This window comes from Chrysemys picta, chromosome 1, assembly GCF_011386835.1.
Source record: "Chrysemys picta bellii isolate R12L10 chromosome 1, ASM1138683v2, whole genome shotgun sequence".
Lineage (NCBI taxonomy): Eukaryota > Metazoa > Chordata > Testudines > Emydidae > Chrysemys > Chrysemys picta.
Window position 1 is genome coordinate 37185888 of NC_088791.1, and position 18478 is coordinate 37204365.

Consider the following 18478-nt stretch of genomic DNA (forward strand, 5'->3'; position numbering starts at 1 on the left):
ATCACATTTTTGAAAAATGCCAAAAGGACATAGAAGCCTACGGATTGATCTACATGAGACAGCAACACTGGAATAACTTGAATCTGCTTTTAAATCAATCTAGTTAAACTGGTGCAAAAAACTGTATGAAAATCTGACCTCAACTTCCTTAAATGATTCTGAAAGCTTTACCTGGGAATTTTTCTTAAACAAGCTTGATGTAAGAAAACTATGGAATACAAAATAATTGCACAGATATCCTGAAAAGACAGGGACTGCAAATTTCACACCTACTATTTTCATTATTGTTATGGCAGGGGCTTTTGGGGATAATTTTACTATGGGTGTATGTCAATATCACACATACATATTGTTCAGGTGTAGCTTCTCTCATTGAGGCACTCCAGATTAAGGAGATGGTGCAGTTCTCATTCATACCTAAATGAATGTCATGGAAGCAGGGGCTCATTAGGTTTTGATAAAGTTTCAGAGAACATGTTCAGAAGATGTTTTTCTACTCACTTTACTTTTAATGCTTTTTTTTTCGCCGAAGGTTGACTAAGAAACACTCTCATGAAGGTCTAACTACATGCCAAAGAGAGAGTTTCTTTATTCAGCCAATTCTGAGATATTACTCAGCAGGAGATTTGAAAAATATATACATTAAATGTCCTGATTTTCAGAGGTGCTGAGCACATGTAGCTCCCATCAACTTTTACATCGCTGTTCAACAGCTCTAAATATCAAGCCAATTAATTATTTTTTAAAATTGAGTTTATGCTTTCCTTCTTTTATAACTTAAATGACTTAAATTTTCCTCACTCCGTAGAAAAGGCACGGCAAATTTCATCCCCAAGAGCGATACAGCTTAAAAATAGTATTAGAAAGGGGGTTAGTTTCCATGAACCCTGCAAGTAGCATTAACCATAGCATTCACTATCATTTTGTGGAACTGTACTTAAAAACTGCTCACATATTAATTCTCATAGTATTTATCCTTCAGGAAAGGAAGATTAGACCATGAAGATTTTGGGCTACAGTAAAATCAGTTTTCTCTTCAGTAAAGCCAAATAAAAACAAATCAAAAACAAACTTTTTTGTTTGATTCACAAATTAGTTTAGGAAAATATACACCTTTCAACTTTGGACTCTGAGGCAATATCCAAAGCCAAACAATTTATATTAAGAACTTGCCTTTGAACCATTTTTTTAAATTGTTATTTTTTTAACTACACTTTTAAACCCTGGACCACTGCCAAAAATATAATTTCTGGTCCGAGGAACCAGTGAACATCACATGTCCAACTGCTTCAGCGCAAGGCTGAAAACAAATGCTGGAATATCTGTGGAATCTGGGAATGGAAGTTTTCCCAACAATGTAGAGCACTTATTTCTATCCCTGATTTTTCATAAGATATCAAATATTAAAATTGGGTGATTCCAATCATAATGCTCCCCTCCTTACCCTCTTCCTCCATACTTATGTGGTGGCCTCATTTTAGTGAGAACTAAAAGTAAAAAAAGCTAGAACTGGTTCAACACTGTTTGAGCATTTAAATTCTGAACTGCTATTTAATTCAACCTGCTGTTTAATTCCTGTTCCCTTGTTATTTGTGAACATTCAAGCAAACAGAATTGCTTGCAAACGTTTTTGGAGCTAGACTGAATGTATGAATACCTATTTTTCATGTGAACAAGAGTATTTATTCCTTGCTATTACCCTGTTTTAAAATATTAATTATCTCATCAAGAAGCAGAAATAATTTCATTTCACCAAACAAACCATGAACAATGAACAGAGTGCAATCTAACTGAAGTCTACTACCAACCCAGAGAGGTTGAAAGCTGTTCGTCCAAGCTATTCAACATACATATTAACAGAAATCAGAACAGAAGGGGGCTACATTCTCAACAACCATTATTTGTAAAGAATAATTTGACCAGCTCTAATCGTACACTATATGTACATTATACATCAAATGGTATAATTTATTTGTAGTATTATAAGGCCAATCAGGATCAGGGCCCTGTTGTGGTAAACATTATGAACATAAACATATGGTCCCTGCCACAAGTATATTACAAAGCATTCATCTCGCTTAATCCTAAAACGAGAATACTGGTGCTATAAAACAATGCTGGAATTTAAATCCGTATGGAGAGAGAGGCACATCAGAAAAATCTCTTTTCCTAAATTATGTGCCATATTTATTTCCTGTCCCCTACTATACATTGTGTTTTTGAATATCAACTAGGTAAAACCAACTGTTCAGCAAAACTGAAGTCAGTGTGCCGCTCCAACACAGCCTTCTGTCCCAGGTCTCTGACATCATAAGAAGTAGGTTTCCACATTCAAGAGGTATTAAAACTCAGTTAATGTAAATGAATGAAAACTGAAAAAAAAATATGTTTCAGTGCTCTCTTCATTTAATTAAGTTGTTTTAAGGCCTCCTAAATTTGAAAAATAGATAAATTAAGCCAAGTCTTGCATCTTGGCTCTCCTCCCCCCACATAAAGGAAATCTCTCAGTGTTAGCTTTTTGGAAATTACCAGTCTCTTACTAACTCACACAAGTTCTAAATTAGACTGCCAGTACACCAACAGTCCTTGTTTAAAATATTGATAACATAGACATATAATTTTAACAGGTGACAATTGCTTTGATACTAGTTTTGGTCCATTTTAGTTGTATTTACACTTCTGCATATAACAAACTCCTGCAGGCACTAAAACCAGTACCCTATACTATTTTCAGTGTATCTACGTATATTTTATACATAGATATAAAAAACTGCACAAGACAAAGGTTTAAGTTGCTGCAGGAACTTACAATATACGGAAGTTTAAAATAAAAAAAGCAAGATTAGGATCACAGAAATTTTACCCTATCCATGATTTTTTTTTTTTATTTTTTTTTTATAATGGAAACATTTTTACAAGAACTATTCAATTTTAACTATACAATTGTACTTCAAGACACAGCAAAAAAATTAAAGTACATCAAAAGAAGGAAGCCTGCCAAATAATCAGTGGGGCCTTAGGAAGATCCAGATGCTAAAGGAGCACTCCAGGAAGACAAGGCTACTGCAGAAAAGCTAAATGAATTCTTTGCATCTATCTTCCCTGCAAAGGATGTGAGGGAGATACCTTAGCCATTATTTTTAGGTGAAAAATCTGAGAAACTGTCCCAGATTGAGAGGTCAATAGACGAAAAAATAATAAATTAAATAATAAGTTGTCACCAGAACCAGATGATATTAATCCAAGAGTTTTGAAGGAACTCAAATATGAAATTGCAGAACTGCTTCCTGTGGTATGTAACATAGCACTTAAATCAGTCTTGGTACCAAATGACTGGCAGATAACTAATGTGATGCCAATTTTGAAAATAGGCTTCAGAGGCACTCCTGGCAATTACAGGCCAATAGGCCTAACTTCAGTACCAGGCAAATTGATTGAAACTGTAACAAAGAACAGAATTGTCATACAAATAGATGAAAACAATATGTTGTGGCGAATCAACAGATTTTGTAAAGAGAAACCATGCTTCACTAATCTATTAGAATTCTTTGAGGGTGTCAACAAACATAGAGAAGGATTATCTAGTGGATATAGTGTACTTAGACTTTCAGAAAGCTTTTGACTAGGTCCCTCCCGAAAGGCTCTTAAGAAACTAAGCAGGCATGGTATAAGAGGGAAGGGCCTCTCTTGGATCAGAACTGGTTTCAAGACAGAAAACAAAAGGTAGGAATAAATGGTCAGTTTTCGGAATGGCAAGAGGAAAATAGTGGAGTCCCCCAAGAATCTGTACTGGGACCAGTGCCATTCAACAGATTCATAAATGATTTGGAAAGCAGACTGTGAAGAGATACAAAGGCATGTCACAAAACTGAGTGACTGGGAAAGAAAGTGGCAGATGAAATTCAATGTTGATAAATGCAAAGTACTGCACATTGGAAAAAACAATCCCAACCATACATTTAAAATGATGGGGTCTAAATTAGCTGTTGCCACTCAAGAAAGAGATCTTGGGAGTCATTGCAGATAGTTCTCTGAAAAAAGCTAACTATGTTAGGAAACATTTGGAAAGGGATAGATAGTAAATCAGAAAATATAATGCCACTATATAAATCCATGGCACATCCACATCTGGAATATTATACGCAGTTCTGGTCACCCTATCTCAAAAAAAAAAAAAAAAAAAGATATATTAGAACTGAAAAAAGTACAGAGAAGGGCAACAAAAACTATTAGGGGTGTGGCACCACTTCCATACGAGGAGAGATTAAAAAGATTGGGATGGTTCAGCTTAGAAAAGAGACGACTGAGGAGAGATATGATAGAGGTCTATAAAATCATGAATGGTGCGGAGAAAGTGAATAAGGCAGTGTTATTTACTCCTTCACATAACACAAGAATCAGGGGTCATCCAATGAAAGTTAACTGAAGGACAAAACTATTGCTGGGTTCAAAAAATAATTAGATAAGTTCATGGAGGATAGGTCCATCAGTGCTCTAGGTGTCCTTAAATCTCTCACTGTTAGAAGCTGGATCACTTGATAAATTTCCCTGTTCAGTTCCCCACCTCTGAAGCATCTGGCACCAGCCACTGTTGAAAGACTGGTTACTGAGCTAGATGGGCCATTGGTCTGACCCAGTATGGCTATTTTTATTTTCTCGTGTATATGTATTAGCGTCAGGGTGTTGATGGCACAGAGCTTTTGATCCCATGCCTAATAATTCATTTCAGATGCATTATTAAACTGTAGAGCACTGCTTTAATGACTTAATGATTAATTTCAAGAAGAAATCTGCACAGCAGCAAACTGTAATTCTTGCCAGCCTTCAAGAACATAGCTGCACTGTGTAATATCAAACAGAAGATTTAGGAACAGCTGAATGAGAATCTAACCTAGTGGTGGGCAACCTGCAGGCCGCATGCGGCCCATCAGGGTAATATGACTGCAGGACGTGAGACATTTTGCTGACGTTGACTGTCTGCAGGCACGGCCCCCCGCAACTCCCAGTGGCCATGGTTCGCTGTTCCTGGCCAATGGGAGCTGCGGGAAAGCAGCGGGCCTGTGAACAGTCGTCAGCAAAATGTCACACCACCCGCAGTCAGGTTACCCTGGCAAGCCGCAGGTTGCCCACCACTGATCTAACCCGTTCAGCCAAAGAACTGCCTCAGAGTGCTTCCTATAATACTTGGAAAACATTCTACAGCATACTAAAATAGAGTGAGCACAGGATGTCCAACTCAACAGCCACTAGTATTGGTGGTCTAAGATGAGATTTTAAGGGAAACTCAACTTGAATGTTTATTCAATTTACTAATTTCAAAAAAATTCCAATTTCTGATATTCTTTAATCAGCATGTAGAGAGTATTTTGATTAATTCCTGTATTAAAATGTTTTATGTTGCCTTTTTTATTCCCTGTTCCTCTGCTGATATTAAGGGTCTTTCCAGCATGGAACAGCAGTTGGACCACAAAACATGCTTAGGCTCACCCTCCTCCTCTGCATCATCCTCTTTTCACTGAGGGTTTAGGGAAGAACATACCTGCAAGCTCTGCTCAAAGTAGAGCATAGAATATGGTGCTAAATGCACAGAACAGTAAGAGCAATGAAGTTGACTGGATACAAATGCTGTCATATGCAAAAGCAGTTTTCATGTTGATGTCCCTTTAAAAAGCCCAGCTGAGAATGGAAAATCAGGCACACTCAGGAAAGCACTTAAGTCCGTGCTTAACCTTAAAGATGTGTTTAAGAGCTTTCCTGAAATGAGGTGCAGTTAAGCATGTGATATTTTTACTATTCTGAATTGGGGCCTAGGTGAGTAAACTAAAAGGGCATATACAGAATTTACAGAGTGGAAGAAAAACGATTGCTGAATCTAATAATGAAATTAGGACGGGGGAAGAACTATCCTCCAATTTCTATGTGAAAGCATTTTTGTGTGCTTTTTAACTACAAGTGGCAAAAGTTATACAACATGCACAATTTACGTGTTAGGGACACCTATTTTTTCCATTTTTTTCCTTTGTTGTGTAAGTACCTTATGCAGTTTTTCAAATTTTCATTAATTCTTTATCTGTAGAATCTATGACAAATGTATATTCAAAAGGACATACAGCAAAATTTAGACAGAAATTTCTGTATGATTGTTTGCTTACCTCTGAGGGGGAATATAAGGAGCAGATACTGTTGGCATAGCTGTACAGGGTTCAACCACTGATTTCTTGGCCTTTTTTGCCTTTTTTCTGACTTTTGATGTAGACCTTGCAGTTCTGACTGAGCCCTCTTTTCTACACACACCATTTTTCACATCAACTTCTCCATAAATATTTAGAGGTCGCCGTATACAACCTGGTGGAGTATGTACATCACAATAGGCAGTCTTTTTTACAGAGAACGTTGTCCCACTGCCAGTTAATTCTTTCACAGGTTCCATTTTCATATACAAACCAGCCTTTTGAGCACATGTCACATGGAATGCTGTGTAACAGTTTGCTTTGTGGCACTGGATGCAGGCACCAACGCCTTTCTGTTTACAGAGGTAGCATGTTAACTTCCATCTGGCTGGGGGAATGTTTCTGACACCATCAATTGGCTCAATAAAAACTGTATTGGCAAATCCAACTTCTGGAATCCACAAAGCACACACAACATGTCCCCAGCGATCATCATCAGTCTTTTTAAAGGCACCTCCCTTGTTTGGGCACAGCACACAGTCTACAGGCCGGGAATGGGACTGCAGACAGCGTCTGCAGAGCCATTGACCCTCAGGTATATATGGCACCCCATAGCACTCCTGATGCACTGCTAAATTACACATATCACAAAATAGGATTACATTGCTGTTCTGACATTCACCATCCATGCATATACAACATACTGCATCTTCATCAATTAAAGACTGATGGTCACCCTGTTTTTGGTTCTCACAATAAGACTCTTTTTCAAACCTGTCCATAAGGAATTCAAACATATTTTGTGACACAACTGATACGCCATCACTTTTTCGCTTTTCATTTATTATTTCTAACCATGCATAATCTTCTTCATCCATGTCATACTCCACTTCGTTGTCAAGTTCTTCTGCTGACTTTTCAATGAATTTATAATAAATTGGAGGTCTCCGAGGGGCAGAAGGTGGACTGTACTCAACAATGCGTACTTTTGGTTCTGGAAGAGGACTTGTTGTAGCAGGTGTACCATGCGCACTTGGAAGAGCTTCATTTTTCTTTTTCACTTTGTTATTTTTATGCCGCTTGGCTCTCAGACAAACTGGTGGTCTCTCGCTATTTTCTTTATTGCTGTTGCATTCACTCATTTCTTGCGCTGTGAGATCATCTTCTAATATAATCTCTAATGGATCAAAAATACTGATCCTGTGCAGGCGACCTTCAATTTCTATTTCAACCATCCTTTGAGCTTGAGCATATGTCAAAGTTTCTCGTGTAGGGGAGTGTTTAATACTGCACGGGGAAGAAGAATGCCTTGCTGCAGATACTCGATGACATCTTCCTTTTCTCCTCATTTGGTAATGATTACCTAAAATTATAATCAGAGTTGTTATGTTGCATTTTAAATATTTCTCTTTCTTGCTAAAGTAAAAAAATTAATACAGTAAAAAACAGGAGCTAGTTTAAGCTCTGTACTATCCATGGACATGAAAGGCTTAAATTTATGTGATGTTTGTACTTGAAACAAACTTAAATCTGACCACCCCAACTTCCAAAGGCACACCAGTGAGTAACACATTTAGCATTACTCCAAATACAAATGTGTTGATAGATTGCTGGAATGAATTACACTCATTTCCTACATTTAAGAAGTCCTTCAGAGACAAATTAGTAAGAGCATAATGAATTTACAGAACCTATAGTTCTGTAAATCTACAGGAAGCCAGTCGAACTATAGAAATTCAACACGGGCACAGAGAAATTGTTGCCAAGGCCCACCCACCAAAGGATTAAACTTGTGCCATAAGGTAACAGAAGTAGTCATTGTAATAGAAAATTACCATTGTTTTGTAGAACTAAAGGCTTGTATGCAAAGTCCTGGTTTCATTGTTAAAAGCTTATTCAGCAGCAGTCTGAATAAGAAATAGTCCAGAAATATTTTTGCACAGAAAGCAATTATGATCAGAAAAGTGACTATGTAAAAATGATATTTGCTTTAACAAATCTGACCTCTGTATTCAGAATTATATCTGCTTACAGTCAGTATGTTTACACTTACCTAAAGTGAACCTCAAAGATGCATGATTTATGTTATTTCCTCATGTGTCACTATTTATATTGTAAACTTTTTGATATAGAGAATTGTCTTCTGCGTATTTTCATAGGTGTACTATCAGATAATCAACATAATCTTTGTCACTAAAATTATTATTACCACCATACGTTTTATTCAGCTCTGCATAGCCCATATTGCTGTGGAAGAGCATATTCCATTACAGCCCACATATCACCGAGACAACTATGAATTAAGGTTTAATACCAATACTTTTACCACTAGTGGAGAGGCAAATTGAGAACTACTTTAATTTTAGCTCCCAGACTGGGTTTTTAGGGCTGCCAATTAGAAAAAAAAAATCACTTTTAAAATGAACATCTGACTTGAAAGAAACTTCCAATGCTATATTCAGAGATTGATTCTCAAGCGTAAATCAGCATTTTCTGACTTGTAGTAGGGTCGCTAAAATTCCATTAACTTCAATTATACACAGCCAGCTTGGGCTGGATTTGACCCAGTGACCTAGGAAAAGAAATACTCATTTTTAGCTTCAAGGTCTACTGGACTAAAGTATTGCATCTGTATCATAAAGGACGCTGTGATAAGAAGATTGTAAAAATGGAAAACTAAGCATCCAGACCAGACTGGTCCATACACACTTGGTAATCTGAAAGATTACTAAAAATAAAACTGTTGGCTTCCATGTTTGTATCTTTTTCAGCATGTCTGATCAGCTGACCAAATGAAAGACAATTTTCTCCATCAGCCCTGCAAACTCAACTTGGCATCTGAAAGTCATGGTAATTACTTTATATTAATTTATCTTTAGAGCACTTTGAAAACCAGCTGTTACACAGTAAGCAAGTCTCAACCCTACCAACAGCAAAGCTCTTGCTCCCCCTATAACTGATTTCTTAAGCTCCCATGGCCATCAATCTGACCTGTTAGCTAGAGCCATACCAGCACCGATCAAGTCAGGAATTACACACGATGGAGTGAGTACAGTTCGCAGAATATATATTTTAGTCAGTGATAGTATGCCTACCAAAACATTGGGGCAAACATACATCAATTCTCTGCCCACCAGCTCCATGATACTTCTATTTTCTTCATAAAAAGTTGAAACAATTTACTACAACCTATAAATTCAAAGGCAAACCTAAAATAAAATGCTTTGCTCATCTTCAGAAGTTATATGCAAAAAATCACATACCTGATGATTTGCAGCACAAAGGCAAGATGGAATGTATCAAGCGGGCAATACCAGATCACATCCCTTCCAATATCTTCACCCTCCCCCCCAAAAAAAGACCTCATTTAACAACAACAACCAAAAAAGGATCAGCCTGAATTAGTTTTCTTGGTTTTGTAGATGTAATATTGTGTTATTTAACAAACTTTGTGTTAAAGTCAAACACAATTGTATTAAAAATATGTTTTTAATACAAATCCAAAAAAGCAACATCCAGTGTACAATCACTACATCTGATTTCCACTGTGCTTAGGTAATGAACAAAAAAAAAAAAAAAACTACACAGATTTTTCTCCTTTGGTGAATTTCCATGAAACTTTTAATAGAGGTGCTTGTGAGGATAAATATATTAAAAGATTGTGAAGTGCTCTGAGATCTACTGATGAAAAGCACTATATTAAAGTTAGGTATTGGTATTATTAGTTTGTAAAGCAACATTTCATTGAACATGTCAGTTTCCAACCATAGAACAGATGAATCCACTAATATTTGCTATAGTAGGTTTAATAACTAGATATAAAGAGAGTGACAATTTAATTTAACTCTAAATTTAGTTCCCATTATCTCACAAATTCTGGGGCAGGGAATATAAAATGGCCCCTCTACATTTTAATAAAAATGTATATTTCTTTATTCCCTTATAATGCTGTAAAGCCATTTATCAATTTGTTAGTGCAAGAGAACCTGACATTGAAATTGATCAATTTAGTTTCATTTTGTAAGATAATGATAAATAGCACAAAGGTAAAGAGTAAATAGATTTTTTTTTTCATTCAATTTTAATAATTCAACATATGACTATTTTGAGCATTTTTATATAAACCTATGTTTATATACACCATAACCAGAGCTTCAAACACCAATGACATTGATCATGGAGGTAACTGCCGATTACCTCAGACTAGAAAAGAGGGATGGGCAGTGGCTATTATGACTGACTATACAACATGAGTTCTCAAACTTTTTCTTTCTGAGCCCCCTACCCCTCCATGTGCTATAAAAATTTCCCAGCCCACCTGTGCCACAACTGTTTTTCTCCATATTCAGTAGATTAAAAGCCAGGGCTGGCATTAGGGGGTAGGCAAGCAGGGCAATGGCTCAGGGCCCGACTCCACAGGCAGCTCTGCAAAGCTAAGTTGCTCAGGCTTTAGCTTCAACCCCGTGCCCCAGCAAGTTGGCCCTGCTCTCTGGTTTATTTTGGTGGACCCCCTGAAACCTGCTCATGGCTCCCTAGAGGGCCCCGGATCCTTGGTTGAGAACCACTGCTCTAGAAGACACTGCCATTTGTACATATCCTAGTCATTGTTCTATATATTCTAATATTGGAAAAAACACAAATAATGTGTATTCATTTTCAGGCCAAAAAGCAATTTCTCAAGCATAGTGGCAACCAATTGATGGAACAAGAGTATCTCAGAATGCAAGCAGCTTGCTTCCCAGACTTGGTGCAAATGTCATAAATGCTAAATAAGTGAAAAGGTCTACCACAAAGTGATGAAAAAAGGCACCTCCCAATAATGAGATTAGGACAATTATCATTTACGTGCTTAAGCACCTTCGCTTACATTTAGATTAGTTTGGGCCCAATCTGAAAATGGATGGCAATTTAACATTTTACACTTAAAGGGAAAACAGTGAAAATGTGTGGGAGGGAGCACACTACATCTGGAAGTCGTATTGAAATTATCGTTCCTAATTTTGCATATGCCTAGTTTGGGTGAGTAAAAAACGCCTTGGATCCAAAAGCATAATAATAAGGGTTGCTAACCTTAGCATAAAACAGGAAGAATTCCTAATGTGTTACACAACTCAGGTTTGGGGCACTTTCCTCCTTTTAAAGCAGGACAAGGCCTGCAGAAGATGAAGAAATGCTCTCCACAGAGCTATTGTTTTCTTAGAATGAATTTGCTGAGACAGTTTCCACTGTCATGAAAAAACGTGAAGATGTGGTTGTTTATGTGCAATGAAAGTTATGGGGCTGAAGCACTGCTTGCTAAGAGAATAGGTGAGAGGAGAGCAAATTAAACCTATAGTGCAGCACTTGTCCGGGCCTTTGTAAAGGCTGCCAATTGTTTTTGCAAACCTGCAGTGAACCCTGCACTCACTTCTCTTCTTCTCCCTCATTTCTTTGTATTTGGTCCTTGGCTCTCTTGCTTTGTGGAAGAGAGATCCCTCCATTCTATTCGTGGTACTCAACAAGCATCCATCTGTGGACCACCGCAAAGAGATGAACACAAAGAAACTACCAAGGATGCTACAAACAGTCCATTAGTACCAGACCATAAGAGAGAGCAAGTAGAAACATTTCCAGGATGCACGGGGAGAGAGGATACCAGCAGCCTCAGCCTTCAGAGTAAGATCACCCTCTCAAGTCTAGCCATATTGATGCACAGAAAATACAGTGACTGAATCCTGAAGAATTAATTTGATCCCATCAATGAAAATACCCACTTTAGGCCTGGGCTCTAGCCCACCTGATATCACCAAGCCTAACATTTCCTGGGTCTCCCGGAACCCAGCAAGGAGGTAACCAGCATCTCTCACCACTCTAGCTCCTTCTCCACCCTGCCGCCCTCCCAAAGGGCACAAAAAAATAGGAGTACTTGTGACACCTTACAGACTAACAAATTTATTAGAGCATAAGCTTTCGTGGGATGCATATGCATCCGAAGAAGTGGGCTGTAGCCCACGAAAGCTTATGCTCTAATAAATTTGTTAGTCTCTAAGGTGCCACAGGTACTCCTGTTCTTTTTGCAGATACAGACTAACACGGCTACTACTCTAAAACCAAAGGGCACATTCACCTAGGCTCTTCCTCCCCAAGCTCCCTCCCCTCTCCCCCCCATGCACACGCAATGGATGGTTCCTGCCCACGCCCCTTATCCCTCCCACACCCTGTTCTAGCACGAACACTTCCTGCCCACGCCCATCACCGCTCTAGCCACACACACCCGCAAGCAAATGGTTCCTACCCGCGCCCGTCACCCCCGCGCGAATGGTTCCTGCCCAGGCCCGTCAGCTCCAGCCCTTCCCGAGCCTCGCCCCACCCCCCACCCCGACAATACTCGGCCCACAAACATGGCGTCCAACAAAACAGCTTGCGCTGCGCCCTCCCCCGCCCGCTGTGCCGGGCCGCCTCCCCCTGCTCCCGCCACCAAGCCCCGCTCGCTAGGCCCGGCTCTGCCCGCGAGCCGCCGGCCCCGCTCTCCCGCACTCACGCTGTGGGAGCCGCCGGAGCGCGGCTGACAGACCCTCCTGCTCCTCGTCTCCGGGTCGGCGCTGCGGCCGGTCTAATGGCGGGGGCGGCTCCACCGATGCCGCTCCCAGCAGCCCCGGGCGGCCAAGCGGGCGCTGGCGGTGCCGTGCTGCCTTCGGGCTGCCGGCGGCGGGTGTGGGGCTCCTGCTCGGGCCGCGCGCGGCGCATTCGGGAGGCGCAGAGCTGGTCGCAGTCCGGCTGCGGGCTCGGCGCTCCGTCCTAGGGCTGAGAACCTCCCCTCCCCCCTCAGCACAAACAATGCGGCTTCACCACAGCGCTGCGCCGGCGGGGGGAGCGGGGGACGGGACGTGAGAGCGCCAGTCCCAGGCACCGCCCCGCCGCCGTGGGGGAGGGGCCCTCCCAGTCCTGTGTTGCAAGGGGGAGGGGGCCTGCCCCATGGTGCAGAGCAGCGCCGCGCCGCCGGGAAGCGGCTCTCCCTGACACGGGCAGGCACGCGGCGGTGCCAACCTCAGAGCCAAAGTCATGCGTCGGCCCCCCAAAAGCACGATTGGCCTAAAATAGAATGTGGGGGGTCACCCTTTTCCACTCCCTTCTGTGCCTGTACGTGTGAGAATTTTTCAGATAGAAGTCAACCTTTAATCCACACAAAATGCACACCTCTTCCTGGCTGCTCAGGGGGAGCCTCAACTTCCCCTCTGGCTCCTAGATATAAGGCCTTACTATCCATTTCCTATTACTGCCTTGACCCCACAGCTAGGCTTCTCTACCTCCCGCTGGGCTAGGACTCCTGTACCTGGGTTCCCGCAGCAGCAGTTTGTGACTCCCCTCCACTGCTGCCTCCTATCCCAGTATCCTCTCTCAGCTCTAGAGCCATATACATGTCAAAGCAGGTCTGTGGCCATAGTCCCAAGGCTTTTGCACAAAGCTCTGCCCACATGCCCAGCCCTGAAAGTTGTGGGATGGGAGATTTACTGAGAAGCGTCTCTTGTGTCATCAGAACAGCTTCTCGTGCAGGCACCAAAATCCTGTGACTCATGGATCAGTATCAGTTCATGGGAGTTGGCAACACTTCTTCCCCTGGCTGCTTGGAGTTGACTCCCCCTTCACTGACCCCCAGGCTGGGGGAGCTGCTATTCTGTCCCCTCCATCTCCCACTCCAATCACTGTCTTCTGTCCCCCCCCCCAGCTCCTCTCCTACCCCTCACAACATCCTGCAGCCCTGATAATCCTAAATTGCCTCCTGCTCCCCCTTATTCTCCCCATCTACTTTTCAGTGTCTCTGCTGCTCCTCAGAGTCCGTGTGTCCTGTCTAGCCATTGGGATCATAGAGTGGCAGCTTTTTTGCCTGTAGGCCTGGCTTCAGTCTTATTGAAAACAATGTGAGTTGGCAACCAACTTTATTAAGGGCAGCCTCACTTCCACATGCAGATGGACTGGAGGGACTGGTGGCAATTTTGAATAAGGGAAAATTTGTGGAGTTGGCACCTTTCATCATGTTTTCATGAGACAGATAAAATAACATCCCAGAATTACTAGAGTTGTGATAAAAAAACACGAAAGTTGGCAACACTGGCACAGCCACCATGCAAGAGAGAGACAGCTTTGCCTGAGTGAGGTATCACTGCACAGAACTGTAGCCCTGGCCCTCTCTAGCTCTGAGGTGAGAAGGGGAAGCACAGGCTTTTCTCAACCACAAAGTTATTCCTTGGGAAACAGAGGCATTAAGTACCTGAGTATCACATTAAAAAGTATGTGTGTAGAAAAGAGAAATTATGCAGAAGAGCTAGTAAAATATACATTTAGGCCTAGTCTATAACTGCTGGTTGGTCTCATAGCAACACTGCAACACATCTCACATCCACACATAAAAGTGCTCCAATGGTTCACAATGTTACAACCACTCACTGAATTAGGTTATCTTTGTTCAAAGAAAGTCTGTTTAGCTAGGTTCTTATATGGCACCTATCGCCGTCATATCTGAATGCCTCACAAACAATGGATTTGTCCCCACATAAGAACATAAGAATGGCCTTACTGGGTCAGACCAAAGGTCCATCTAGCCCAGTATCCTGTCCTCCAACAGTGGCCAGTGCCAGATGCCCCAGAGGGAATGAACAGAACACGTAATCATCAAGTGATCCATCCCCTGTCGCTCATTCCCAGCTTCTGGCAAACAGAGGCTAGGGACATCATTCCTGCCCATCCTGCCTACTAGCCATTGATGGACCTATCCTCCATGAATTTATCTAGTTCTTTTTTGAACCCTGTTATGTTCTTGGCCTTCACAACATCCTCCAGCAAGGAGTTCCACAGGTTCACTGTGCGTTGTGTGAAGAAATACTTCCTTTTATTTGTTTTAAGCCTGCTGCCTATTAATTTCATTTGGTGACCTCTAATTTTTGTGTTATGAGAAGTAGTAAACAACACTTCCTTATCTACTTTCTCTACACCAGTCATGATTTTCTAGACCTCAATCATATCTCCCCTTATCCATCTCTTTTCCAAGCTGAAAAGTCCCAGTCTTATTAATCTCTCCTCATATGGAAGCTGTTCCACAGTAAAACTATCCATGTGAAATATGTGTTACTATACTTAATTTACGGACAGGGAACTGAGGCACAGACAGTTTGTAACTTGGAAATCTGTGGCAGTGCTAAAAACTGAATCCAGATCCCAAGTTCCAGGCAAGTGCCTTAGCCACAAGACGATCTGCCATGTTGTCTTCTACCATGCCAGTATCCACTGGTAACGTTCTAGAATGGACAGATACCACTGGCGAAATAATCCCAACATTATAAACAGTCCTTCTACTACTGTCCCACAGTGCACCAATCACTGCTGAGATGGCCTTTCTGATCTGATTTCTGCACTCCATTCTGTCAGGGTCAAGTTGCCTAGAAGCCCTTTATTTCCATAAAAAGTACTGCACGTGCTATAGAGTTCTTGTATGCACTATTTTCACAATGAAAATCCATTTCCCATTTCTGTTACCCAAATATGATCGTATTGCCAACTAGTCCCAAAGGAATCATCTTACAAGCCTGCTGCCAGCTGGCTTGAGGTTGCCGTGGAGATGTTGGTATCCATCTGGAGAGAAGAAGAGATCCAGGAACAGCTGAACTCAAATGATACACATTACCTGACTAGGTATCCAAAAAACTGGCTGAAATGGGCATTGTTAGAAGTGCCAAGCAATGTCAAGAGACAGTAAAGAGACTGAAGTTCCTATATCATGAGGCCTGGCATAATAAAAGGCCAATTTGGGGCAGACAACAAGTCATTTTACAAAGAACTAGGGCACATACTGGATGGGTTAAAACTGGCTCAATGGCAAATCTCAAAATGTAGTTGTTAATGGGGAAATATCAACGATCAGTTCTTGGTCCAACACTATTTGATGTTTTTATCAACTACCTATATGATAATATAAAATTTTTGCTGGTAAAGTTTGCAGATGACACAAAGGTTGGTGAAGTAGTAAATAATGATAACAGGTTATTGTTACAGAGTGATCTGAATCTCCTGATTAAATGGTCACAGTCCAACAAAATGTTAAAGTACATTTTAAAGTGCAAGATAATACATCTAGGAACCAAGAATGCATGTTATATCTACAGGATGGGAGATTCTGTCTTGCAAAGCCGTGACCCAGAGAAGAATTTAGGGGACATCATAAATAATCACTTCAACATGAACTCTCAGTGCAATGTTGTGGCAAAAAAAGGACTAATGCAATCCTTCGACGTATAAAAAGGGGGTTATCAAGTAGAAGTAGGGAAGCAATCTCACCTCTGTACTCAGCACTGGTAAGACTGTGATTACTGTGTCCAGTTCTGGTGTCCAGACTTCAAGAAGGATGTGGAAATACTGAAGAGACTTCAATGGGGGATCACAAAAATGATCCAGGGCCAGGAAAACAAGTCTTACAATGTGAGGCTTAAGGAGCTCAGTTTCTTCAGAAAGAAGGTTGAAAGGTGATTTGATCACTGTGTGTATGGACTTAGACATAGAAAAGAGATCTGATAGTGGGGGACTTCTCAAGCTTGCTGACAAAGGCATAACAAGATCCAATGGCTGGAAGTTAAAGTCAGCCACATTCAACCTTGAGATAAGACACAATTTCCTAACTGTGAGGGTAATTAAACATTGCAACAGTTTACAAGGAGAGGTGACAGATTCACAATTCTTTGGCGTCTTTAAAGTGAGATTAGATTTTTTTTTTAAGATATGCTTTAATCCAGCTTCTGAGAGAAATTCTATGACCTGTATATGCAGGGGGTCAGGCTACATAGTCGTTGTGTTCCTTTCTGCTGTTGGAATCTGTGCCTGAGTATCCCTGTTCATCCCTTTCCTTCATGGGCTGTGGGGAAATAGGATTGCTGCATTGCCCTTAACATACTCATAAAACTTGCAACTCTGCACTAGGATAATGACTATAATCACATCTAAGGCTTCAAAACTTCAGTTGGTCATCACCTGCAGGAATCAGGAAGGAATGTTTTCCCCAATGCACAATTGCCTAGATGTATTCTATTTTGTTTACCTTTCTCTGAAGTATCAGTTTGGCCACAAATGGAGAAAAGACACCAGACAGGGTGGGCCAGTGTCCTGAGGTGGTATGTCCGTGGCTGGTGTGTCTTGATCATATGCTCAGAGTCAAAATGACTGCCAGATTTGGGGTCAGGAAGGAATATTTCCCCATGTCAGATTAGAAGTAGGGTGACCATATGTCTCATTTTAGCCGGGACAGCCCCTTTTTTAAAAGTGGGCATTTGTCTTATTTGCTCTTGCTGACTTTATCAGTTGGCGAGAACAAACAGGACAAATGCCCACTTTTATCAAAAAAGGTGGGGTAAGGTGTGAAAAAACATGTGGGGGATGAGTGGAGATGCCAGCCCCACATAGAGGAGGAGACAGGGCTGGGGAGGGGGAGACAGTGTTCCATCATGTGGGGGGCCAGCAGAGTTCCAGCAACTAGGCAACAGCCTCGTGCCAGGGGATGAGGGGGAGGCTTGGGTGAGCGGCTGGGGGTGTCCCATTTTCACTTTGGGAAATATTGTCACCCTAATTAGAAGGGACCTTGTTTTAGTGTTTTTTTGCCTTTCTCAGCAGCATTGGATGTGGCTGGCCTGCTGGGATCATCTGGGCATAATCAGTTCCCTGCCCTTGCAGAAGCCCCAGGCATTGGTGGCACTGTGATCTGTCCTGTTATCTGCCTATGGCACACAGTTTAGTCTCATGAGGACTCAAATGCATTGGTCTATCTAACATCTTTGGACTCATTATAGGGGTGTCTGGGTGAAATTCGTACATCAGACTAGATGATTTAATGGTCCCTTCTAGCCTTAAATTCTATGAAACTATGTAATCCTTAGAGCTTGCCTGTCCACCCAACTCAAGTGCTTCTGTACAGTAAAAAGGAACCATATTTAGTGAGGGGGGTATGTAGGAGAATGCTGGCTTTGTGAAACTTGACCAGCTGGATAAGGAGCCAGGTCAGGAGATGGCAAACACATTTCTGGAATCCCAGGATCTATTATGGGGCAAGAAGCCATAGGATCTGGAGATGGTAGCTAAACAGTTCAGGAGAAAAAATATGTGACGTAAGGGACCCCCTACAGCAGATATGCATTTTTATGGTTGTAAAATATACCAATGTGGGCTAATTTAGCAGGCTTCAGACCTTGGAGAAGAGTACTCTGTGTTCTTAATAATGCCACTATTAGTGTGTATTAAAAGGCAGATATAGCCTTACATAAAGGTGGAAGTGTCCGCTTCTCCTGCTCCAA

At 41.3% G+C, this 18478-nt stretch overlaps 1 protein-coding gene across 7 annotated transcripts in view; it reads right to left on the reverse strand.

Annotated features, from left to right (window-relative positions):
* Window positions 1-13047, reverse strand: part of BRD1 (bromodomain containing 1) — a 113777-nt gene extending 100730 nt beyond the window's left edge. For 2 of the 7 annotated variants that reach the window (XM_005286087.4, XM_065554899.1), the window contains exons 1-2: window positions 12691-13045; window positions 6153-7533 (exon numbers count right to left, since the gene is read on the reverse strand). In XM_005286087.4, the coding sequence (XP_005286144.1) occupies window positions 6153-7519 (1367 nt within the window). In that variant the 5' untranslated portion in view covers window positions 7520-7533; window positions 12691-13045. Of the gene's footprint in view, window positions 1-6152; window positions 7534-12690 lie in introns of those variants that run through there. The other 5 variants (XM_042844383.2, XM_005286088.5, XM_005286089.5 and 2 more) reach the window with 4 other exon arrangements.
* Window positions 13048-18478: the final 5431 nt, after the last annotated feature.